Genomic DNA, 26,536 nt, shown 5'->3' on the forward strand with positions numbered 1-26,536 from the left:
AGGGAAGGGCTAGACAGGGAGGTGTAGGAAGAACTTGAACAGTGTTTCTTCGGGATAGAAGGAATCTGACTGCACTTCCCTTTCGTCCACTTTATCTGTGTGGAGGCTACCAGCTGAAGAGAAGAGGCAGAGTCAGTTTCCTGAAGTCAGATTTCAGTAACAGCAAATAAGTCAAAGGAGTTGGAGATAAAAAGGTCAGGGAGTGAGCTTGTTACAGACAGTGCAGGCATTTCAGAGTGCACACGAAAAGGAAGGGGCAGTTCTTGGAATGAGGGGGATAAGAATTAGATTAGGATTGTGGCTGTTGTCAGAGGAGGGAGGGTGCTGGTTGTGGGGATGAAAGTTAAAAATCTGTACAGTCTAGGAGCCGAGTCCTACTTTACCTGGCTATTCAGCTTATCCACTACGTGTTCAGGTGTCTTGTGCATCTCTCGACTCACCCAGCAGAGACTAACAGGCAGAAGAACCAATAAGATGGTAGATACTGTGCGGGGTTAGCTCAGTAGCGGGGTGTGTGACCCCTTGGATGGGTTCACCACACACTGAATTTATACAGACTGGCATTCGAAGACGGTTGAAAACAAAGTTCTTGGTTTATTTTTCCATCTTGCTGGAAAACAATTGCAAGCATCCAAACAGCATAAACAAAATCAAACATAAAATAAACCCTAGCCACTCTGGGCGTCTACCTTCCACACAGGAACCTATCTATGGAGTCTGACTCAGCCTAGCGCTGGGAAGACAGTGCTGGTCATACAGCACAAACAATGGTCTTTTGATTTTTATCACACAGAAAAATCAATGGTCTCCTCACCTCCTCAGGAGACTTTCAGTACGCTGCTCTCCTACTCACAAAGCCTTAGGAATGATGCAGCAATTAGTGGTAACCCTCTGGACTTATTATAGAGGCCTTAATTGCCTCACTCTGAACAGCTGGAGTCTTCCAACGGCCCTCCAACCTTTCCTGGCTATTTCTCGCAGCCGACGCCCGATAACCATCTGTGTATTGTCTAAACAAGGCAGAAATGTATGTCCCATCAGTGACAACACCCACAGATTTACCTGACTTCCTGTCACAATACTCACACAGCGACTGGACGTCAGCTCCAGTCTCTGCTAGGGGGTGATACACAATGTGTAAAACAGCTATCCCAGGACCAATGTGTGCCCAGTTATTTTCACATTAGCAGTTATAGGATTCCTGCTCCCACTTTCTCTGGTGGTGGACTGTCTCTTGCCTTCCTCACATCAAGTGCAGACCTATGAACTCTGCATTGGTCTTCATGACGGCAGGACCTTAGACTGCCGGGTATGGGGGGAAGACACTGAGGGGACCAGACTAGCAGCACAGAGGAGCCTGCAGGTACAGAGGATCTAGTAAGAAAATCTATATTTCTATGCTCCCTAGAACAAAACAAACATAGCCCCAAGAGAGAATATTCAAGTTTCCTGAAGTTCAGCTTTAAAAATCATAGGGTGATGTGTGACACTCTACTGGGGTCGTCCACAGGAAGTTCCTGACAAGCCCAAGCTTCCCTGCTAATCCCATGTGGTGCGGTATAGAAGTACAGGTACTATGTGTACCTCCTATCGGTTTTTATCGCATTTTACAAAACAAATGCATACAGTAAATGATTTTATTTGATGTAGATTATCCAAAAGTGAGAACAATTTACAAAGCCAGGCTTTCAATTACCTAGGTTTTTTCTAAATTCCTTTTCTCTAATTTCCACCTTTAAATCCTTCTTCATTTAGAAATCATGTTTTTATGTTTCAGCAGAACTTTCTAATCACTATATATGAGGCTGTGTGTCAGAACAAATCCTAATGTGGTAATTATCAGATAATATCCCATCCAGTTTAATGCAATTATGGAAATATATTTTATAATTAGCGTAAGAGGCTTTCACCATGCAATCTCAGACATTTTACTGAAACCTAGCAAACATAGAACAGGCAAATTCAGGGCTTAAATCGTTTTTAAGTATTTGCCATAAGCAAATTGTGCCTAAGGGTAAAGTACTCATTCATTAATTAGTTAGCTTGATTAAATATTAATTGAATTTATATATTCAAACCTTTCTGCAACTTAGGTTAAGCCATTCTGTGATGTGTCCTAATGGTCAGTAGTTTTAGTTGCTGCACAATAGAAAAATAAATGATTAAAAAAGAGTATATAAAATGAACATAATACTTTCTAGTTGCTTATACCTCCAATGTTGGGGATCAACATGGGGAGATCAGCAATATTTTGCTTTGCAGCTTCTGAACATTGTCATGGTTGTTGTTGGCACAATTGGTTAACAATTATAATAGTTTTTTATGCGATATATGGCAAACTTTTATCATACTTGAAAAAGTAAGTTTCTTCCGCTTACCATAGGCAACAGATGTTTATCATATGACAACTGGGAGACATATGCTCAATGTCTGTAGCACCAAGCACCAGACTCTCTCATGTGACCCGCCAGACCCCATTGTGTACATGCAATTGACATCTTTCTTCTGAAGAGGGAAAGATTGGCAAGCTTGCAATAGTTGTCAACCTTTGTCAATCCTTTCTCATCACTTGTTGGCAAAATATTGCTTCCTTGTGACCAAGCCAGCTCTGACTACAGTGGTGATGTTCTGCATGTTGTTTGTATATGGAGCTCCGTCTGAAATGTCTTTTGCTGCTCACGTGGTTTGTGCAATGCTTTTGACAGCAATTTTTTCATTACAGCCATCATTCTGATAGCCAAAACGGTTTCCTTTTTCAGTTTTAGATGAAGTAGGGAAGAATTAGAACCTCCTTTAAGTTTTAATTGCTGTCTGTGTTCCCGATAAGTAGATTTACCCTCTTTATTTGTCTTGGTGACCGTGGTCCCTGAGATAGAAAATTATGGCAAATCTAGAAATTTAGAGCTGTCAATGGAACAAGAGGTGAGGGTAAATCATCCAATGGAGACACCCATTAAGTTGTCAACTGGATACTTTGTAGAGATTTCCTTTCATTTAACGTTGCTTCTCTGGCACAGGAGGTACTTGGAAATTCATCCAACAGTATCTCTGTGATCCGCCCGTCCTAACTATGCGGCTGATTCATAGAATCAGTTACGCATAGATAGCCCTAAGATCCGACAGATGTAATTGACTTACACCGTCGGATCTTAGGATGCAATTCTAGGCTGGCCGCTAGGTGGCGATTCCATTGCGGTCGGCGTAGAATATTCAAATGACTACTTACGGCGATCCACGAAGATACGCGCGTTCGCCGCAATCTCTTACGTCGTCGCTAGTCGTTTTTTCCCGTCGCAAAGTTAGGCCTGCTTTAACATGTCTTATCTTTAGAACAGCCATGTTAAAGTATGGCCGTCGTTCCCGCGTCGAATTTAAAAAAAATTTTTTTGCGTAAGACGTCCGGGAATACGAAACGCTGTAACGCACATCGCCATTAAAAAAAAACGTCGGGGGGCCGTAATTTCGCGCAAAGCACGTCGGGAAATTTCCTAACGGAGCATGCGCAGAACGTTCGGCGCGGGAACACGCCTAATTTAAATGGTGCCCGCCCCATTTGAATTAGGCGGGCTTGCGCCCACTGGATTTACGATACACCGCCGCAAGTTTACAGGTAAGAGCTTTGTGAATCAGGCACTTACGCTGTAAACCTGCGGCGGTGTAACGTAAATGGGATACGTTACGCCGCCACAGCATAACGTAATTCTCTCTGAATCTGGCCCAGAGTTTTTAACTCTTCCCTATTCTATCAGTAATACGATGAAAAAGGTTGTCTATACACACAACTTAAAGCTGAACTCCAAATTTTATTACACTGTACATGGTTCGTTTGGGCCAAGCTGGCCCACGCAAACGATGCCCCTCAGTAAGACCTCCGGATCTGTGGTATAAACTGAATGTAGCTGAGGCTCCAAACAGTACTGTGTTTTCGAGTCAAGACTTCCTGTCTCATACCCAGGAAACAAGAGAGTTTGTCTGCCTCTGAACTCTTTTCTGTGTTAGCCTATGTGTCCATGAACACATAAACTTTTTGAGTAGTTTGGAGGCATAGGCATTTAGAGGTTGTAAAATAAAAACAACTGCCAGTGTGTCCTGGAGCAGAGGCTGTTAAAACGCAACTAAAAGCATGTTACAGCATTTAGGCGCGTTCAGCGTTTACAGGCGTTTTTACATTTTATTGTCTAGTGTAAAATAAGGGACTTTATTTTTTGGTAAAAACGCTGCTGCTCCTAAACGCTCATAAACATGTATAAACGCTCATAAACGTTTAAAAAAAAATGCGGCTAAGAATTTGTTTTTACCGCTGCTTTTTCCTGACAGCAGTGCTGCCATTTTTTAAATGTCCTGTGTGCATGAGACCTTATACAGCACATCCCGCAACCTGTCTGAATACCTGAACAACAAATGCATCTGATAGGATGCAATCACTGTCTGGCTGACAGTTTTCCACCCAGCTCCTATGAATTTTTAATCAAAGCTTGTCAAGCCAGATGGTGCTGTCATGGCCATACATGGTGCAGCTTTAAGTTTTTAAAGTGGTTGTAAAGCTTCACATGGAGTTGTGACCCGGCCCGCCCTGTCTCTCTCCTGATTGGCTGACTTACTTTGACAGCAGAGGGAGCTAATGGCTCCGCTGCTGTGTATCAGCCAATCAGGAGGGCGAGTCTCAGACAGCCGAGACACTCGTGGACATCGCTTGACAGAGATGGGACTAAGGTATTAGTCAGTACACACTTTACATGGGTCACTTTATATGTAAGTGATTAGAATGTGTATGGCCCTGACGGCAGTATCTGGCTCGACAAGCTTTGATTGCAGCTTATTGATGCTGGGCAGGTTGTTCTAATGACTACCATATATAATTGCCCTTCTAAAGTATACGGAGCCGAATCAGGGCAAGGCATTGCAGCTAGGCAGCCCAAAGCTATATGGACTGTCTGTGATTTCCCGTCATGTCCTGTGGCCCCTTACTACCTGGAGAGCGGTCCAGCTGTGGACAGAATGTAGTCTATCTAACATCTCTGATGAAGGCTCTTCTGCAGTAGCCCCTTATACTCCTTATAGAGAAGGCTGTCTTGCAGTAGCCCTTTGTTGGGAAGCAAGTCATGTGTGTAATGAAATGCCTTGCCTCATATATGATTATCCACAGCTCATAGAAGCTGTTATTAATTACTGTTGATATAAACAAAGTCATAATTTGGGTTTACTGGCCCCTTTAATCATGAAAGGGTGATATAAAATAAAGATTTCTAGTATAAATATAGTGCTTTTGGGTTTACATGCTCATTTAAAACTTATCACTGTTTTGGGTGCCATTTATGTAGCGGCCTGGACGGATTAATCCTGCATTATTTTTAGAGCTGATAATAAAGACTTGTGATAGTCAGCATATTAATGTAAAACAGCAGATGAAGCACCAGACACCCTTCTCCTCCCCCTGCTTTCCTTCTTCTGCAATAAAATTGCAAACTAGCGGAAACCATTAAAACATTTTACGTACCCAGGCAGTTGTTTCGGTAATGGCTGTTCTAAAATTGTAGCAGTGTGTCGCATAATTCTGTATATGCCTGTTTGTAATTCCCATTATTAGCATCAGTTACAACTGACAGTATACGAGCAGAGCTGTTCTACATGGAGCCCTCGTGGGCATTGTATCTATCTACTGTGGACATCCCTATAGCATATGTGTTCTCCAGGCGACTACTTCCATTTGGCATACTTGACAGATTGAATTCTTATAAAGGCACCACATTTTATGAATCATAGAACACTGTGCCAGGCTGGGGAAAGAAAAGAATCAATGACATTTTATGTGGAGCTTCAGCCACAACATAATTTTTAGAGAAGGGTTAGAACCTCTGTTGTTGCTATAATTGGAGTATACACAACATACTTCTTATGCCAATGCAACAAAGAAAAGAAGGGTTGTTCACAAAAGGCAAAAACCTGTCTTCTATTAAACTCTACTCATTTGAAATATATAAAAGGTAGGCGCTAACTCAAACATATAACTTGAATATACTAATGCATAATAATTGGTCACACAAAAAAAAATTATATTAATAATGCAACTAAAGTCCTCAAATAAAATGAGGCACCAAGGAGAAAAGTCTGTGTGATGACAGGTATTCTTACATAGCCGTGCTCCACCTTCACTCGTGTGGCAGAAATACAGACTCACCAGATGATTAAACAATGGGAGACCTCATAACTTGGATCCTTTGGAAGGTATATCCTTAAGCTCACAGGGCAATAGGACTCGGTAAAAACAAAGAGAATTCACATAGCACAATATGCTTTGGTGTAAACCAGATGCCAATAGAGGCAAAGTGCTCACTTACATTATAAGGTGCTAATGTGCAAGCACCAACATGTACAACGATCTTACAGGGACAGAAACAGCGTCGCTCCACGTCTTAGCATGCATTCCATTACAGCAAAACCCGGAACCAGCTGTATCGGAAATTATGTCAGCATGAGCGAGCGAGAGCCCAGCCTCAATGCATTTCGTGATCAACACATCATCAGGAAGCTTACTCGTCGCCATTTTCTTGTAGCCTTATCTACCCTGCCAGATTAGATTAGGCAGTCTAATTGGTGGGCAATTATCATTCATCTTTAGGTAAAAAATCCCCAATTTTTTTTTAATTTACATTAAAATACCTAACCGCTGTACATCTTGGTTGCTCAAGTAGATACAAAAACGGTGAAACAAGTGTTTCTTTGGAGAGATTTTATTTCATTTTCTGTTTTGGCTATGAGACAGGAAGTGAATGAAAATATCCACAATGATACACAGATGGCATAAATAAAGTTACCTGGGCTAAAATCCTCCCATACTCTATCCAAAATAAAATAAAAAGTTCTGCCTCTAGTTCTACTTTACGTGTTAGGGTTGGTTCACACCAGATGCAGGCCAGTGCATTTTTATTCTGCATCACAAACCTATGGACTGGATTTTTTGTGTATTTGAATGGCCATATTTCATACCAGTGCCGTGCATTCCATTGCAGTTAACAAAAGTAGAACATGCTGCAAAATGAAGCGCACTAGAATGCCCATGTCTTGAGTTCAGAAAAAGAAATAAAGAGGGGGAAAAACAGACTGAAACACCCGCTTCTGGAACACAGAAATTGTGGCATGAGTTGGCCCTAAATGACTCAGATTTACATATGAGATCACAGAGAAACAAAGTTCTACTTGAAGACCAAACCATTTCTGAAACTTTGTTTTTAAGTTTACAGTGTGCTTTAACTTTTTATTTTTATTTTTTTATTTTTACACTCTTGAATTTTTAGTTTTTAATCACTTTTATTCCTGTAAACATCCCTTGTAATAGAAAAAGGGATAACAGGTCCTCTTTGGAGTGACCTGGGGTCAAAAAGACCCCAAATTTCTCCTTTACTTTTTAAAAGCTTTAAAAAGCTTGATCGGAAGTTACATCATGGCGTTGCTCTGGTCCACCAAGATCAGAGACGATCTGGTTTCTCTTAGCCTCTGTGACCAGCCGGCTGTATTGTCTGATCGTTTCTCAGGCATGACAGTAAAAACAGTAAGCCCAAGAAACACTGGTGAGCAGCGGGAGGGGATAGGGGGGATGTCCCCTCCCACTGTTTCTGAAAGTGATCCAGTGGCTAATGTGTCTCTCGGATCACTTTAATGAGAAAGCCAGCCCCTGGCGGTAAAAAACGAAAATACCGTGGTCATGGCTGATAGGTTCAGCCATAACTTTGGTAAACCACTTGCAAATCGCAACATACAGTTGTGCTCATCAGTTTACATACCCTGGCAGAATTTATAATTTATTTTGCATTTTTCAGAGAATATGAATGATAACACAAAAACTTTTCTTTCACTCGTGGTTAGTGTTTGGCCGAAACCATTTATTATCAGTCAACTGTTTTTACTCTTTTTAAAGCCAAATGACCCTAATCAAAAGTTTACATACCCCAGTTCTTAATACCATGTATTGCCCCCTTTAACATCAATGACACCCTGAAGTCTTTTGTGGTATTTGTGGACGAGGTTCTTTATCTTCTCAGATGGTAAATCTGCCCCTTCCTCTTGGCAAAAAGCCTCCACTTCCTGTAAATTCTTAGGCTGTCTTGCATTAACTGCACGTTTGAGATCTCCCCAGAGTGGCTCAATGATATTGAGGTCAGGAGACTGAGATGGCCACTCCAGAACCTTATTCTGCTGTAGCCAATGACAGGTCGACTTGGCCTTGTGTTTTGGATCATTGTCATGTTTTGTGGCTGATGAATGCAAATGTTCCTCCAGTATTTTTTGATAATATACTGCATTCATCTTGCCATCAATTTTGACCAAATTTCCTGTGACTTTTGTAGCTTACACTTCCTCAAAACATCAGCGATCCACCTCCATGTTTCACAGTAATAATGGTATACCTTTCATCATAGGCCTTGTTGACTCAATTTTGGCCTTATTACTCCAAATGACTTTGTACCAGAAGGTTTGAGGCTTGTCTCTGTGCTGTTTGGCATTTTGTAAGCAGGATACTTTGTGGCATTTGCGTAGTAATAGCTTTCTTCTGCCGACTTATCCATGCAGCCCATCTTTTTTCAAGTGCCGCCTTATGGTGCATTTTGAAACAGCCACACCAAGTGTTTTCAGAGAGTCCTGTATTTCACCTGAAGTTATTTGTGGGTTTTTCTTTGCATCCCGAACAATTTTCCTGGCGGTTGTGGCTGAAATTTTAGTTGGTCTACCTGACCGTTGTTTGGTTTCAACAGAACCCCTGCATTTTCCACTTTTTGATTAGAGTTTGAATACTGCTGATTGGCATTCTTAATTCCTTGGATATCTTTTTATATCCCTTTCCTGTTTTATACAGTTCAACTACCTTTTCCCGCAGATCCTTTGACAATTCTTTTGCTTTCCCCATGACTCAGAATCCAGAAACGTCAGTCTAACACTAGATAAAAGATGCAAGGGTCTGTCAGGAGTCCAGAAGCTCATTGACCTTTTATACGCACACACTAATTACAAGCAATCAGATCACAGGTGGGGATGGTTACCTTAATAGCCATTCAAACCCCTTTGTGTCAACTTGTGTGCATGTTATCAGGCCAAAATCATCAGGGTATGGAAACTTTTGATCAGGGTCATTTGGTCTGTTGTCATTATAATTTAAAAATAATTAACACAATTGATTGATAATAAATGGCTTCAGCCATGAGTGAAAGAAAAGTTTTTGTGTTATCATTCATATTCTCTGAAAAATGGCCAAGAAATCATAAATTATGCCAGGGTATGTAAACATATGAGCACAGCTGTATATATACGTATTGCAGTCAGCAAGTGGTAAATAAATTGCCATTGTTGACCTCTTTCACAAAGTGCTGATTGTCATACTCAACCTCTAACTTCAATACTTAAAATGTCATAAACCCAAAACAATTATTTGGATCAGGAAAGTTGGAGAATAGCTAAAAGCCCTACTGCATCCTTTTTCTAAATTAGTGACCCGCTGTACTAATGTAAAGCGATCAATCCAGTATAAGCTTACTTAAAAAAAACTTTGCCTGTCTGCTGGTGACCTCTTTTCAAAAATTCCCTGCATGCTTTGTAGCTTCTTCTCTGCTGTTTACATTCAGTAGACTACATATCCCATGGTACCTGGCTGCCTGCATGCAGTGATTCCTGTACTGACTTTGCCTCCTGAATGTCCTCCTCCCACCACCTCTGTAGTTCATAAGGCAGGCTCTGTGAAATGTGTGATGCAATGCCTACTTACGGGGCAAAGTGAACACATAGATTTCAAGAAGTAAATGTCAAGATCATTCTGATTAATAGGTGAAGGCTGGAAATGATTGAATTACAGTGTGCAAATGGATATATCATTTTTTATTTTACCTATAGATCCACAGTAATAAAATTTGTAGTTTATATTTACTCACATCTTTGTGTGAAAATAATTGTGTGTGAATCCACTTAAAGCGGATCTCCACTCTAAAGTGGAGTCCCGCTGATCGGAACCCTCCCCCCCTCCGGTGTCACATTTGACACCTTTCAGGGGGGAGGGGGGTGCAGATACCTGTCTACAGACAGGTATCTGCACCCACTTCCGGCCCTACGATACGGGCAAAGGACGGGTTTTTCCTCCGCTTCCCGTCGCCCCCCCCGTTGTATGCTGGGAACACTCGGCTCCCAGCACACAGCGGGAGCCAATCGGCGGGCGCAGCGCGACTCGCGCATGCGCCGTAGGGAACCGGGCAGTGAAGCCGGAGCGCTTCACTTCCTGGTTCCCTCACCGTGGATGGAGGGGGGAGCAGCAGGGTGACGAGCGATCGGCTCGTCATCTGCTGCGATCACCGCTGGACTCCAGGACAGGTAAGTGTCCTTATATTAAAAGTCAGCAGCTGCAGTATTTGTAGCTGCTTGCTTTTAATATAGTTTTTTAGTGGCACATCCGCTTTAATAAATGTCTACACATGCAGAAGGCAGAAAGAATTATGAGTTTGGGCATGTGACTTTCATTGAATCCAATCTAACACTGCTATTTTAAACACTTTACATTGCCTCCAGAGACGAACACAAAGCTTTTTATTTGTGTAAGGGATACACTTAATATCCTCATGTTTTTATTCAGCGCTACGTTTACCGAAGAGCGAACGATTAGTTACTGCACTCTCTCTAATTAGAGTTGTGTACGTACAGCTAAATCACTAGTAGTTTACACAAATTCATGCGTTGCATTTTCTATACAACGTGAAGCAGGCCAAGTGACTTCCCCTTCGGTCATGATTTATTAGGAAACCCTCCGCAGCAACTTCCAAGGATTTCTAGTTTGCCATACAGATAAAATGATCAAGCTCTCGGTCACAAAAATTCCTTTACATCAGCACTTTAGTAATACTTATTATTATATAATTATGCAGCTACTATTTTCACATAATCTAAAGAATAATAACTCTTCTCTGTTGGGAGTCATGTTTATCTGTATCTGATTTCTCTTTTAACTTACTGGAGGATGAGAGCCAAGAGCAGCCTTGTTCTAGAATGTGTTAATGTTTAGCATAACAGCTTGTAGATTCTAGTGATAAATGAAGCAGGCGTGATCTTGTATGACCTCCGGCAAGCAGCAAAATACACAGCTGAAATCTATATATGAAAACCTGCCAAATGATTTGTAATTCAGCTCAGTCAGTCTTGTGATTTATACACCCCTGCCACCAGCACTTCCTTTTTCAGTTTTGCAGCGTCCTGCATTTTCTTTATCGTTACATCACGGGACACAGAGCGGCATTCATTACTATATGGGTTATATGGAGTACCTTCAGGTGTAGACACTGGCAATCTTCAAACAGGAAATGCCCCTCCCTATATAACCCCCTCCCATAGGAGGAGTACCCCAGTTTTTACGCCAGTGTCTTAGGTGTTAGTCATGGTTTAGCTTGCCTCCGCATCCTTGGGATTAGGTGAGCTACCGGTTCTGTCCAAAAAAGCCTGCGCGCTAAAGTGGTCAGTAACCGGACCCCAAACCCTTGGGGTATAGCCCATAATGCTTTCTTTTTAAGAGAGCTGGACCCTGGGCCCAGAACTTAGAAAACCTTTGGGGCGCCTAATGTTTTCTGTTTGCCAGGGTGCTGTATGGGCCCAGGACAGTGGATCCTTCATGGAAGAAGAAGGTTCCCAGGGCCTGAAGGTCTAGACATCCCCACGGAGATGGGGAAAGATTGGACCTCTTGCTTGGCAAAGTCCTGCGGCATGGAGCAGGTAAGTAAGGGGAAAAACCTGCGGAGCTTGGCTCTTAGCAAGTTTTTTCTGGGAGGTCACAGGGGACATGCCTAAGGTTATGCATTGCATCTGGCAAACCAGTCACATATCATGAAGATAGGATGGCTCTATATGTTATATTTCCCCATAAAAAGTGACCTCCCTGGTAGTGTTGGAAAAGCTGTGAGTGGGGCCTTTTATGTACAAGTGTATGTGTGTGTCAGAGAGCTATGCTTACCTGCAAGCCTCCAGGCGATGCTCTATCCAGTCCTCTCCCTCATGCCTGCAAGGCAGGCAAAACGCTGACCTCCTCGTGTGTTCCAGGCCTGCGGCTGCAGGAACAGAGAGGCCCTTCCTCCCAACCCCCCCCCCCCCGTCGGCGGGCGCGCGCGCGGTGCGCGTGCACGTGTTATAGACGCATTTGGCGCCGTTTTAGCTGGGGGGGAAGGGCGGGTCAGTGGTTTAAAGGAAGGGGCGGCCCTTCCTTAGATGCCACAGCTCATTCATTTCTCTGGCTTAAGGGAGGAAGGACTGGAGTGAAGCACGGGGCGCTGAGGACACACAGTGGCCAGAAAGAATACTACAGTCTTCAGAAGATTGTGGTTTAGCCTAGGAATAGGCTGGTTTTCTTTTCCATCTCATAGTCTTTTCTTTGGCAATACTACTCAGGGGGATAGAATGTTTTTTCTTGCCTAGATTGAAAAAAAAAATAAAAAAAAAAGAAGAAAACTTTTTCTTTGAAAAAAAAAAAAAAAAAAAAAAAAAAGTGTCATCTAGGGTAGAGGAAACATTTTTTATTCCCCAAACAGGTGTTTGGGCATTTAACTATTATAAGTCCCAGGTACCAATAAGTAGCAGGTGTACCTCGGTATTGTACCATGGCATCAAGATCAGAGGGTACAAAAGGTGGGGATTCCCCCGCAGAATCTGAGGTCTCGGATAGAGCTATGCCGCTGCTTTCCCCACAGGGAGCCTTTGGGCCATCGGGGTCTGGGGCTAGAGCTGACGCGAGTCAACCCAACCCTAAGGTGGTCACGGAGGAGGTGTTACTCGCCTCTTTAAATGAGATGCGGAGAAGCATGGGAGAAATGATAGCCGCAGCCATGCGGGGTAGTAAGCGGAATAGATCTCCGTCACCCGTGCGCGGACCCTCGGAAGAGGAGGTCCTTTCCTCTGGGGAATTGGACCTCTTGGACAGAGACCAAGTAGGTTCAGGGATCGAAGATCCGGATACAGAGGAGTCTGGGGCAGTCTCCCTGAGGGAGAGCTGGTGGATTCAGGGCTTGACGGACTTGGTCCATAAGGCATTCAACCTGCCTGTACCAGATCTCCAGGTATCGACGGTTTCAGCTTTGGGCTCACTGAGGGCGCCTCAAAGCAGTGCTGTGTTTCCGATCCATCCTCTATTGGAGGAAGTCTTATTCCAAGAGTGGAACAAACCAGACAAGGTTTTCTTTCCACCTAAGAAATTTTCTGTCTTATATCCTATGGAAGAAAAGTTTTCCAAGAGATTGGCTTCTCCTGCAGTAGACGCAGCCATCTCATGTGTTAACAAATCGTTAACATGTCCTGTAGAAAACGTACAGGTTTTCAAAGATCCAGTTGATAGACGCTTGGAAGCCCTACTTAAGAACTCCTTCACTTCTGCAGGCAGTCCTCCCCTGGGCAGGGGCCCGCTAATGCCAAGCAGTATCGACGGCCTCCTGCAAGAACAAACTTCGGCTTCAACAGCAGATCACAAGGACAGGCTGTTAGGGGCAAGAGGCAGTGGTTTCGCAAGCCAGCAAAACCAGCCCCCAAGTCTACCTCATGAAGGGGCGCCCCCACCCACGAAGGTGGGGGGAAGGCTGCGACTCTTTTCGGAGATTTGGGAAGCCAGCATTCCCGACGAGTGGGTACGGTCTTCCGTGGCCACAGGCTACAAGCTAGAATTCCTAAGGTTTCCTCCTCCTCATTTCCAGGAGTCGAGGATTCCAAACGATCTGGAGAAAGGAGCCGCATTAAGGTCGGCTCTAGATCGTCTACTTTCCCAGGAAGTAATAGTAGAGGTACCAGTCCTGGAACAGGGGCTGGGTTTCTACTCCAACCTATTCATCATCCTAAAGCCCAATGGAGATGTCAGGCCAATTTTGGACCTAAAGATGGTAAATGCATACTTAAAAGTCCGCTCATTTCGGATGGAATCCGTGCGGTCAGCAGCTGCCACACTCCAAAAAGACGACTTCATGGCGTCCATAGACATAAAGGATGCCTACCTTCATGTTCCAATTTATCAGCCACATCAAAGATATCTACGCTTTATGGTGGCTTCGCGTCATTTCCAATTCGTGGCGCTTCCCTTCGGGTTGGCTACGGCCCCCCGGGTGTTCACGAAGGTTCTAGCTCCAATCCTAGCCAAGCTAAGGATCCAAGGGGTCACGATCCTAGCATACCTGGACGACCTCCTAGTCATAGACCACTCGTCTCCCGGCTTGGAACGAGCAGTGGCCCTCACGGTCCAATACCTCGAGAGGTTCGGCTGGGTCCTAAATCGAGAAAAGTCAGCATTCCAGCCCACAAGGCAGTTGGAATATCTCGGCATGAGATTAGACACGGAACAACAAGGGGTGTTCCTACCTCTGAGGAAGGTCAAAGCCATCAAGGAATTAATCCTACTGGTTCTAAGCAAGAAAGAACCGACTATTCGCCTATGTATGAGATTACTAGGCAAGATGGTGGCTACTTTCGAGGCGGTGCCATACGCCCAGAGCCACACTCGCATCCTGCAGGCAGCCATCCTGTCAGCATGGAGCAGAAGGCCACAGGCCTTGGATATCCCGTTGCCTCTCTCATCAAGAGTCCGGCAAAGTCTGTGTTGGTGGTTAGACCCTCAGAATCTACTGAAGGGAAAATCTTTCAGCCCAGTGGCTTGGAAGATAGTGACCACAGACGCCAGCCTGACGGGCTGGGGAGCGATTGTGGATGGTTCCACTCGCCAAGGTATTTGGGCAAAGCCAGAGAAGCTTTTACCCATCAACATCTTGGAGCTCAGAGCTGTTCGACTAGCCCTCAGGGCTTGGACGTCGAAATTGCAGGGGCTCCCGGTGAGAATTCAATCAGACAATGCCACGGCAGTGGCATACATAAATCACCAAGGGGGGACCAGGAGTCAGGCCGCTCAGAGAGAAGTGAGCTTGATTCTCCTATGGGCAGAGGCTCATGTGCCCTGCATATCGGCAATATTCATTCCCGGAGTGGACAACTTTCAGGCGGACTTCTTAAGCCGCCAGACTCTATGGCCGGGGGAATGGTCTCTGCATCCACAAGTCTTTCAAGCACTCTGCCAAAGATGGGGAGTGCCGGACGTGGATATCATGGCATCGAGACTCAACAAGAAGCTAGACAGGTTCATGTCCCGCTCAAGGGATCCGATGGCCTGCGGAACCGATGCTCTGGTTTGCCCTTGGCATCAGTTCAAGCTTCTTTATGCGTTTCCCCCGCTCCAGTTACTACCCCGCCTGCTGCGCAGGATCCGGGTGGAGCACATACCAGTTATCCTGGTAGCTCCAGCATGGCCCAGAAGGGCTTGGTACTCACTAATCCTAAGGATGGTAGTGGGAAACCCTTGGACTCTGCCTCTAAGGCCAGACCTGCTATCGCAAGGTCCGATCCTCCACCCTGCCTTACGGCATCTAAATTTGACGGCCTGGAAGCTGAATCCTTGATTCTCAGGGGTAGAGGTCTGTCTCAGAAAGTAATCTCTACCCTAATCAGAGCCAGGAAACCGGTCTCTAGGGTGATTTATCACAGGGTCTGGAAGGCCTATATAGGCTGGTGCGAGTCCAAGCTATGGCTTCCTCGCAAGTTCACCATAGATAGAGTTTTAAGTTTTCTCCAGCTAGGAGTGGATAAAGGATTGGCATTAAGCACAATCAAAGGACAGATTTCTGCCCTGTCAGTGTGGTTTCAGCGGCCGCTGGCCACCCACTCGCTGGTTAAGACCTTCCTTCAAGGGGTCTTACGTATTAAACCTCCAGTTAAATCCCCGCTTTGTCCGTGGGATTTAAATCTTGTTCTGTCGAGTTTACAGAAACAACCGTTTGAGCCGTTGGCTGAAGTTCCTTTGGTTCTACTGACAAGGAAGTTGGTGTTTTTGGTTGCCATAGTTTCCGCAAGAAGAGTTTCGGAACTGGCAGCCTTATCCTGTAAGGAACCATATCTTATATTTCATAAGGACAAGGTCGTTCTCCGCCCTCATCCTTCCTTCTTACCGAAGGTCATATCCAGTTTTCATTTGAACCAGGATTTGGTATTACCATCCTTCTTCCCTAAACCTACTTCCAGAAAGGAAGGGTTGCTGCATACCTTGGATATTGTCAGGGCCATGAAGGCCTATCTTAAAGCTACAGAGAAGATCCGGAAAACAGATGTGCTGTTTATTCTACCGGATGGGCCCAAGAAGGGGCAGGCAGCTGCAAAGTCCACCATCTCTAGGTGGATTAAGCAATTGATCACTCAGGCCTACGGCTTGAAAGGGTTGCCTCCTCCAGTATCATTAAGGGCTCATTCTACTAGAGCCATGGGCGCCTCCTGGGCAGCACACCACCAGATCTCTATGGCTCAAGTTTGCAGGGCGGCAACCTGGTCTTCTGTCCACACATTTACAAAATTCTACAAGTTGGACGTAAGAAGGAATACTGATACTGCCTTCGGGCAGGCAGTGCTGCAGGCTGCAGTTTGAGACCCTCGGATTCCGGGGGCTCCTCTTTTTTTGAGTTAAATTTAAAATTTAAGATTATTTTTCTCAAATAAGTTGGATTTATTATGATTTGAGTATATCTCTAAATTAAATCCTTTTGTCTTGGAGATGTTCTCCCTCCCCTCATTGTAAGCATTGCTTTGGGACATCCCATATAGTAATGAATGCCGCTCTGTGTCCCGTGATGTAACGATAAAGAAAAAGAGATTTTTAATACAGCTTACCTGTAAAATCTTTTTCTTGGAGTACATCACGGGACACAGAGCTCCCACCCCTCTTTTGAGGACCATTTTGGGAGGCATACTGCTTGCTACAAAACTGAGGTACTCCTCCTATGGGAGGGGGTTATATAGGGAGGGGCATTTCCTGTTTGAAGATTGCCAGTGTCTACACCTGAAGGTACTCCATATAACCCATATAGTAATGAATGCCGCTCTGTGTCCCGTGATGTACTCCAAGAAAAAGATTTTACAGGTAAGCTGTATTAAAAATCTCTTTATCCTCCTGCCATATTTATAATTTTTTTGTCCATTGAGTAGGCTGGTTACACAATAAGCTGCAGAAACTGAAATAATAAAATAGTGGTGTCATCTGCCTGGGTGTGCAGTGTGGCAATGGGGTGTGGATCACAAGAAAGTATAAGGCTTCATTTCCATGGACGTTTTTACAGCCACTTTTCTGAGCATTTTTTGCAGCTTAAAAACAGCTCTCCATGTTAGTCTATGGCCTCATGCCCACCATGACGTTTTTGAGCTGTAGATGGCTGAGCCGTTTTTAAGCTGCAAAATAAAAACCAGAACCAGTGCGTTCTGAAGCTCCAGAGTAGAGCTGTAAAAACGGCAGACGTTAAAAAACGCTCAAAAATGCCCAAAAACGCTACCGCTGCGTTTTTAATCTCCAGCTCAAATTTTTTTTTTTTTTTTTTTATAAATAAATAAATAACCTGGACAGGCGTTTTTAAGCTGTAAAAAAGGCTAAAGAAAGTGGCTGTAAAAACGTCCATGGAAATGAAGCCTTAAGGTTTCATTCACACCTAGGCGATTTGAATCCCTTACTTGTCCTGTAAGGGAGGGATATCAGTAGTGAAAAACACGGATGTGCCCCTGGGAGACAGCCTGTCGCTGTACACAAGCGTACAGTGACAGGCTGTCTCCCAGGGGCACCCCTAAAGTTTCCGTGAATCCTGTGTAAAAAAGTTTTTTTGTACTTAGTTTTGGTGTCTTGCGCGGCGTCCATCGGCGGCCTCGTCGGGTCCGTCTGCGGCTTCGGGTGTCCTCTTCGTCGGGTCCGGCGTCCTTCTGCGGCTTCGGGTGTCCTCTACGTCGGGTCCCGGCGTCCTGCGGCTTCGGGTGTCCTCTTCGTAGGGTCCGGCGTCCTCGCGTCCTCCCCGCTCGTTTCCCGCGCCGAGTTTGAATACTGCGCTGACATATACCAAGCGCAGTACACTCGTGTATCGTCGGGCAGGCTCGGCAACTCTCGCGCTGACGTCCTGTACGCTCAGGACGTCAGCGTGTGAGGCGCCGAGACTGCCCGAAGATACACGAGTGTACTGCGCTCGGTATATGCCGGCGCAGTATTCAAACTCGTGGCGGGTATCGGCGTATATCGCGCACCCACGATTTTGCCCTGATTTTCAGGGCAAAATAGTGCGCAATATACGCCGATAAATACGGTATATCCCACTAACACCCACAAGCTCCGTTCTTGTAGCCCTTTTCTGGACTCCGGATCTCTCTATATGGCCATTTGCTATATATCCTGTGATGTCTTCATGCCCCTTTTAAGAAATTTTTTAAGATCAGCGTGAGCAGATCATTTTCTGACTGGGTGAAGTGTGTACTTGGGCGTTAATATATGCCATTGATACCCACGTTGATGCAGTCCCTTTTTGGACTTCGGATCTCCTGAGATGGCCAGTCATTGTATGCCCTGCGACATTAAACGTTCTTTTGTCTTTGCCAAATAATCCTTGAATTCCAGTGCAAAATCAGCCGTTTGAGGTGTATTCCCATACATTTTTTTTTAATCATTCCATATATTGGATTCTGTTCTCTCTAACACCTCGGCCACTGGATATCTTTCAAACAAGACGTAGTCCATTATAGGACAGCGAGACTCGTTCTCTCTCTTTGTCACACCTGTGAACCTTGATCGCGTTATTGAAGAAGCCAAGCGGAGAAACGCGTCAATGCACAAGGGCTCACTGTACAATCTGTATCATTCTATGTGATTTTCAATCTTGAACACTTTTTTGAATATATGTATTTTCCTAATAAAATGTATATGTTTTCTACTTCCCCGTTGTTTGTCTATGCCTGTAAAGTCCGGCCTTTGGTAACTGAGTGCCTTTTTTTGTTTCTTCTCAAATTTATGGATGTGGCAATGTGAGTGCTCCCTCTTTCTATATTTCATTGACTGATAGCAGCGCAGCCATTGGCTGCTGTCAATCAATCAAATCGATGACGTGGCACGCTGGGGGGCGGGGCCGAGTCATACACTTGGTGGGTATGGCTGCTGAGTGTATCACATGGGAGCGTGCCCGTAAGGTAACCCCCTCGGGAGACAGCATCCCAGAGGGGGGTTGGCTCTTGCAGGGAGCAGCCAAGAAAGCCGACGTGGGACCCCAGAAGAGGACGATCGGGGCCACTCTGTGCAAAACTAACTGCACAGTGGAGGTAAGTATATGGTTTTTTTTTTTTTTTCGTTTTTTAAAAACCTGAACCTTTACTGTCGCTTTAAGCCATTACTTTCTGCCCTGCCTATGCTGAAATAATAGAAATCATTGATAATAGTAAATATGTACTATGTCTACTTAAAAATTCCAATGTAAAATAAAAAGACAATGATTTGTCATAAAGGAGAAAGTGCTTTTATTTTACAACTTCATTTTATTCTTCCATTTTGCTGTCATTTGTATTTTTCTGTCCTCAGTATGCACTACTTAATTAATGAAATGTACAATACCAACATATCAGCATTGTGCTATGAGAAACAGATGCTATACTGTTCATTTCTGAAATGAAATGTAATTTAGATCTTTAGAAACTGTCTTATCTACAAGTTCTAGTATTGTTAAAGCTGAGCTCCTGGATAAGCAAATATTGAAGAAAAATCAACAGGCATGTGTTTTCTTAAATCTTTGTGTATTTCTTCCAGATCGGTGCAGTAATCCTTAAACTGTCCCTCTGTTACCTGTAATAAGACCAGTCACTGCTTCTGTCTCTTCTAGTGCAGGGTCACTGGTCTTGTACCCGCCCCCTCTTGTCATTTTCTACAGGCAGGCTATAGTGGGTGGACCTTTTTGGTCCCTCCCCCAGCTCAGCTTTCTGCCCAGATTATATGCATCATGGGGATGGTGTTACTACTACATTTACAAACTAATATGTGGGTTTGCAAAGTCATTAATGCCTCGTTTCCACTGAGTGGAACGGTTCGGGTCGGTACAGTTTGGAACGGATAGAATGGTCTGGTCTATTCTGGTGAGCGTTTCCACTGCAAGTCGGACCGTCATGGGCCATACAGGGTTTAGAAAAAATGCCTAGCGTGTCCGCCAATCAGTGAAATGTATTGTAGCTCCGCCCTAACCGAACTGTACCATTTTCTATGGCCTCACATCTGAAGCAGAACCCAGAATGGTGCGGTATGGTTCGGTGGTATGGGCCGTTTTTATAATGGAAACACTCAAAAAAGTGTACCGAACCAATCCGCTCAGTGGAAACGAGGCAATATCCTTTGTGACTACTAAGGATATATTTAAATAAAAGCTTTTTTGCCCCAAGTTAAAATGAAATATATACATAGGGCCAGATTCTGGTACATTTGCGGCGGCGTAACGTATCGCATTTACGTTACACCGCCGCAAGTTTTACGGGCAAGTGCTTGATTGACAAAGCACTTGCCTGTAAAGTTGCGGCGGCATAGCGTAAATCCCTCCGGCGCAAGCCCGCCTAATTCAAATGATCGGGTAGGGGGCGTGACGCACCAACGTAATTTTTTGAACGTAGACGTGAGTTACGTCCTTTCCTATTCACGGACGACTTACGCAAATTTTTTTTAAAAATTTGACACGGAAACGACGGCCATACTTTAACATGGCACGTCTATCTATACGCCACGAAATAGCAGCTTTAACTATACGCCGGGAAAAGCCGACTAGCGACGACGTAAGAGAATGCGATGGCCGCGCGTACCTTCGTGAATCGCCGGAAAAAGCTAATTAGCATACCCGACGCGGAAAACAACGCAAACTCCACCCAGCGGGCGCCAAAGTATTACACCTACGATCCGAAGGCGTACGAAGCCGTACGCCTGTCGGATCGAAGCCAAAAGCCGTCGTATCTTGGTTTGAGGATTCAAACTAAAGATACGACGCAGCAAATTTGAAAGTACGCCGGCGTATCAGTAGATACGCCGGTGTACTTCTTCTGTGAATCTGGCCCATAGTCTATATGGGGGAATATTTTGTCTTCAGGTCAGTGTATCTCAGTATTTGATGTTCTGTGGTGTGTCTACATTTTGCGGCTTGCATAATGCATGTAAATAGCTGCCGTTCGGCAATAAAATAGATGTAAAATGATGATGGTATTGATCTGATGATTGATACCTCTGACCTAACAGTGATTAATCTCTTTGTCCTCAGGGGACACCCTGCAGGGCAGTATTAAAGAAGCTAATATGTGGCTTGTGTCTATTCTATTGGGCGAGATTATAAATTGAACACTATGGTTATGAATGATTTATTTGCTCAAGTCAGCCAAGGCCCTCATGCACCTTTTCCTTCTTCATCAGTGACTTTTAATAGGTTTTTGTAATTTAATGAATAATACCAAAAAGCTGTAAAGTAAAAAGAAGCTGTACGTTTTTTATCATCATGGTATAATAAATATAATTCTAAATTCTCCTTTATGTAAAAGGATTGATTCAAATTAGTTTTATCTTCCTGCTGTAAAAGCAGGCGTTTTTTTTTAAGATTTTCTGAGAATCAATATTTGCACAGGGCTTGGCACACTTCCCTACATAGTGCGTGTGCCTGATGATTGGTCGTTACCACTAAACATTGCAGTGGGGGGAGGAGAATACATGTTTGTCCTACACCCAATAGTACCAAGTTTTTTATTGGAGTATCAGGTGGTTATAAAAATAAAGGTAGGAGCAGCGATTTTATTGTGTTTGTTATATAGAATAGAAACAAGATATACATGTGCTCAGATCCCAAGAGCATGTACAAGCATATATTCTACCAGGGTGTGACCACATTAACACTAAAAATACTGGATGAATTCTCTGCACACTGCTATACCTTCCAAGCAAACTTTGCAATAAAAGAAAATAGGGATATTTTAGTTCACATATATTGCAATACATGTTTAAGCTGGCCTACTGCGTCAAAGTAATCCCTCTTTAGCCAGACCTACTCTGCTTTGCCACTGCAAATGCTACTGTGGATACAATGCCAACCTGGGGCAAACAGACACAAAGTGGGGGAGAGCCACATGGTTTAGGTCTGACCACTGACCTGCAATACAATAGAAACAAGATATACCTGGGCTCAGATCCCAAGAGCTTGTACATGCATATATTCTACCAGGTGCTAAAGAGGTGTGACCACATGTTAACACAAAAAATACTGGATGAACCCTCTGCACACTGCTATACCCTTTCAAGCAAACTGCAATAAAAAAAAGAAAAAAAACAATATGGAGAGCTTCTGTGAGCATACATTTTCAAGTGTTGCCACAGATTCTCAATTGGATTTAGGTCTGGATCTTGACTGGGCCATTCTAACACATGAATATGCTTTGATCTTAATCATTCCATTGTAGCTCTGGCTGTATGTTTAGAGTAGTTGTCATGCTCCAGTCTTTCGCAGACTCTTACAGGTTTTTTTCTAAGATTGCCCTGTAATTGTCTTCATCCATCTTCCCATCAACTCTGACCAGCTTCCTTGTCCCTACAACATGATGCTGCCACCACCATGTTTCACGGTGGGGATGGTGTGTTCAGGGTGATGTGCAGTGTTAGTTTTCTGCCACACATAGCATTTTGCTTTTAGGCCAAAAAGTTTAATTTTGGTCTCATCTGACCAGAGCATCTTTTTTCACATGTATTCTTCTTTTTCTTCCACAAGGGGTATTAATACTTTTTTAAGACACTGTATGTGAACTAAATATTCCTATTTTTTTATTGCAAGGTTTGCAGGGTCCACCCAGTATGTTTAGTGTTAATGTGGTCATACCCTTTTAGCACATGGTAGAATATATGTATGTACAAGCTCTTGGGATCTGATCACAGTTATATCTTGTTTCTATTGTATTGCAGGTCAGTGGCCAGACCTAAACCATGTTTCTCTCTCCCATTTTGTATCCGTTATATAGCATCACTCCTACTTTGGCTAGTTTACCTAAATTCTGCGTAAAGAAGTAACTCCTATGGACAAGCATATTTTTATACAGATTCACTAAAGCATTGATGTATACAGCCATTCACTTCTATGGCTGTCTGTGTGCGCCACCTGTGGCTCCCCAGGTCCAGAGCATGGGAATTGTATGCTTTCTACCATCTATGTGCATGAAGCCAATAAATGCATGATCATTCATATTTTTGAAAAGTGCAAGCATAAGAGGTTTTTACAAGAGCTCTTCAACCAACTTATATTTAGCTTGATGCACACCAGTCCAGCCTGTACATCCGACACAAACCTAGGTTATCTCTATAAACAAGATGAATAGTGGAAGACCACTGTTCACATTTGTATTAAAAAACTTTCAGAGTTGTTCTTTCTCCGTTGTTTGTCTGACCAGCCCCAATGCATCTTCTGTTGCTTCTGCTAATTGGTTAGGTGCTATGGTGCTCAGTTGTTCCCGACTTCTCTACCACAGAAAAGTTGACTCAGTACTACTAAAAAAAATTCCTGTATTGTTACCATGGAGTGCACCTCTGTCACTTCTATTAGTGGCACTTTTCCCTGCATTAGCTGTATCCCCACTTACTACGGTTGAGTAGATAGCGCTAGTAGTTTACCAACCTCCTCTTTCACTAGAATCAATTGTCTCTTCCATCTCCCTACCTGCTTCCATTACCCCTTTCATAATTTGCCTACCCCAGCTTTCTCCTACTAGTACCCTCACCTTCCTAGGCTTACCATTCCAGCTCCTCTCTACTCCTACCTCTGTCCCACCCAAAACCCATTGCTTACCACCCCCTCTCATTGTCCCCCCATACCTATTTTTTCAAGTTCCTACCATTACCAGTAACCTCACACCAACCCAATCCACCGCAAAACACCTACCCCCTGCCCCTCTCTTCTCCACACCAGTCCCCTACTTATGTTCTTTCATTTCCAACCTTTATCTACAGCTCCACACCCCTTTCCTGTCATTTTTATAAAAAAAATTCAGAGTCAGGGTACTTTAAACCTTTTTCTGGAGAAGTTACCGTAGGAACAAATGTTACCTTTGTGGCTATTCATGACTATTCCTATCAGATGAGATTGCTCACACTGCCCAGAACCTGGGCTACATGATACTTTATTAGCCCTAACTAACTCTAAATCTACATAGAAATGTATTGTACTTTTGTCTTTGCAAGACTTTATAAATAAAGGATTAAAAAATGTTTAACACATAAGACAAGATTATTTACATTGTTTTTACATGTCTATCCTAAAAAACAATTCACTATACTTAAAAGAAGATGTATTTATTCCATTAAAGTAAACCAGTTCAATGAGGTTTTTCTAATTTAGGTCATACAACTGTAACCTATTTCTTTGTGTTTATATTTATGACTTAATATGTTCTTTTCTGGTCTCACCTACATGTGATTACCCCCATGACACTGAGTGCACAATGGGGAAAACGACAGTCTTGTTAAGCATAATGACAATGATTCGTACAGTGTTGTGAAAAAAAGAATTGCCTGTATTTGACATAAGAGCAGATCAAGTCTATCAGTATATGAATGCAGTCTACAAGAGAAAACAAGATGTACTTTTGTAAAGTTAGTGATTTCCCTGTTTGATAGGATAACAGAAGTTTATTGTTGGGTTTTACATGCACTTTAAATGCCTTCATAGTTATAACAGTATCCATTTTGTTTAACCTTTGAACAGTGGGGAACAAAATTATTTGAAACCCTGCAGATTTTGTAAGTTTGCCCACTTACAAAGATATGAAGGGTCTATGATTTTTAGCATTTTTTTAATAATTTTTTATTATTTTAAATGATAGAGACAGGATATCAACCAAAAATCCAGAAAACAGATGTGATACAAATGTTATAAAATCTGCAAGGGATCAAATATTGTTATTTATTGGCGTATAACACACACTTTTTTCCCCTAAAAATAGAGGGTAAACTGTGCCTGCATGTTATACACCTATATTCTTTTTTTATTACCAACAGGGGGCTGTCCGCCCCGGGTGCCACCCATTGGGGGGGGGGGTGTTAGGCCGGCTGCCCCGCCTCTTCTGGCCCTGGGACAGCACTGCCAGCCTACCTTAAAGTTAAGAAAACATTACTACCAGTCCTTTCTCATACACTACTCCTCCTGTGCCACCCTCAATGTAAAGCCTCTAAATACCTCCATTAATGCCGCTCTTTATGACCGCTCTCCTCCTCCCTCTCTGCCTCCTCAAGTGTAGCTTTTGGTTGTAGAAGGAGAGTGGTCATGTGACCGTCAATGAATCAGCAGAGGAGAGCAGTCACATGACCAGGTCCACGAAAGAGCGTTGTTAATTGAGGTTTTTAGAAGCTTCGACAGTGACACAGGAGGAGCGGTGTATGAGAAGAGGCTGGCAGTGATGTTTTCTCATTTTTAGAGTATGCTGGCAATGCCGATCCAGGAGACTGGGGGGCTTTATAATGAATGGGAGTCTGTGTCCTGTGCAGGGGGCTGTGGAAAGTTTTTTCCCTGAAACTTCCCTCTTAAAGTTAGGGTGAGTGTTATACGCCGATAATAATTTTCTCCACTGTATGCATATTCAACTAAATTTAGCTTTATAAATGAAGTAACAACAATTTGTTTTGTTTCTGTTTTAGCGGACCCTCTCGTTGGAAGCATCGCCACCCAGTATATGACCAACAGAGCCGAGCATGACAGAATGGCCAGACAGTGGACCAAGAGATACGCTACATAGGATTTGTTGCAGTGGACCTGAGCAAGCACATTCACTAAGTGCATCAATAGCGCTTTTTTGGCTTTTTTTTTTTTTTCTTCTTTTACACCTTGTGACAAAATACTGTATGTCCCTTTTTATTAAGACTTTTGTTAACTTGAACTCCCCCAAGATATATTTGGGATTTTTAGTTTCTGTGCAAGAATTGTTGACTATGTGATAGTATAGAGGTTTGTTTGGAAGCCTTGTATCAATATTTGTGTTTTTATTTTTTAGGGCAGCGGGGGATTATAATTTAATTTTTTGTTGCCTCCTACTGACTTTGGTTAGTGTTAGTTTTTTTTTTTTCCTTTTTTTTTTTTATTTGATTTTTTTTGTACTTTAGTCTTTCAAGGTGGGTGCATGCTCCAGGGAACAAAGTTTTATATATGACATTTGAAAGTAAGAATCACTGTGTATAACTAGACTGTGTTCCCCCACTAAGGACTCTCTAAATGAACAAACTGGGTATTTAAGAATGCTTGTAAAATATTTGAGCAGAATATTGAGCAGCTGATGTACAATTGTGTTAAAAAGCACTCAATAAAAACACTGCGGACAACATATATGTCAGCACACTGAAGTTCTAAAGGGAAAGTGTTGTTAAGATGGTGTTTATTGTTCAGTAATGTCATCCGGTCCATTTGAAATAAATGTGCCCATTTTTAAGGTTCCTGGAATTATCTACAATATCTGAGTGTGGAAGAATATCTGTGTCTTTTATTATCATAAGCAGCATATAACTTCTAATTTATCATTGTGTCTGAAGAACAAGCCTAATTATGCATTCCATACTGCACTAGGAAATGTAATTGATTCTGCACTCAATATTTTTTCTTCAGACGTTTTATTAAACAAGCCTGTTGCCAACCAATACTTGGTTAGTGGATTTTGCTAGTCGCATACC

At 43.2% G+C, this 26,536-nt stretch overlaps 1 protein-coding gene across 1 annotated transcript in view; it reads left to right on the forward strand.

Annotated features, from left to right (window-relative positions):
- LOC120940252 (ubiquitin-conjugating enzyme E2 E2) overlaps positions 1 to 26,321 on the forward strand; it is a 292,835-nt gene extending 266,514 nt beyond the window's left edge. The window contains exon 6 of the mRNA XM_040352988.1: positions 25,514 to 26,321. Within this exon, the coding sequence (XP_040208922.1) occupies positions 25,514 to 25,611 (98 nt within the window). The 3' untranslated portion in view covers positions 25,612 to 26,321. The remainder of the gene's footprint in view (positions 1 to 25,513) is intronic.
- Positions 26,322 to 26,536: the final 215 nt, after the last annotated feature.

The sequence above is a fragment of the Rana temporaria genome, chromosome 5, assembly GCF_905171775.1.
Source record: "Rana temporaria chromosome 5, aRanTem1.1, whole genome shotgun sequence".
NCBI lineage: Eukaryota > Metazoa > Chordata > Amphibia > Anura > Ranidae > Rana > Rana temporaria.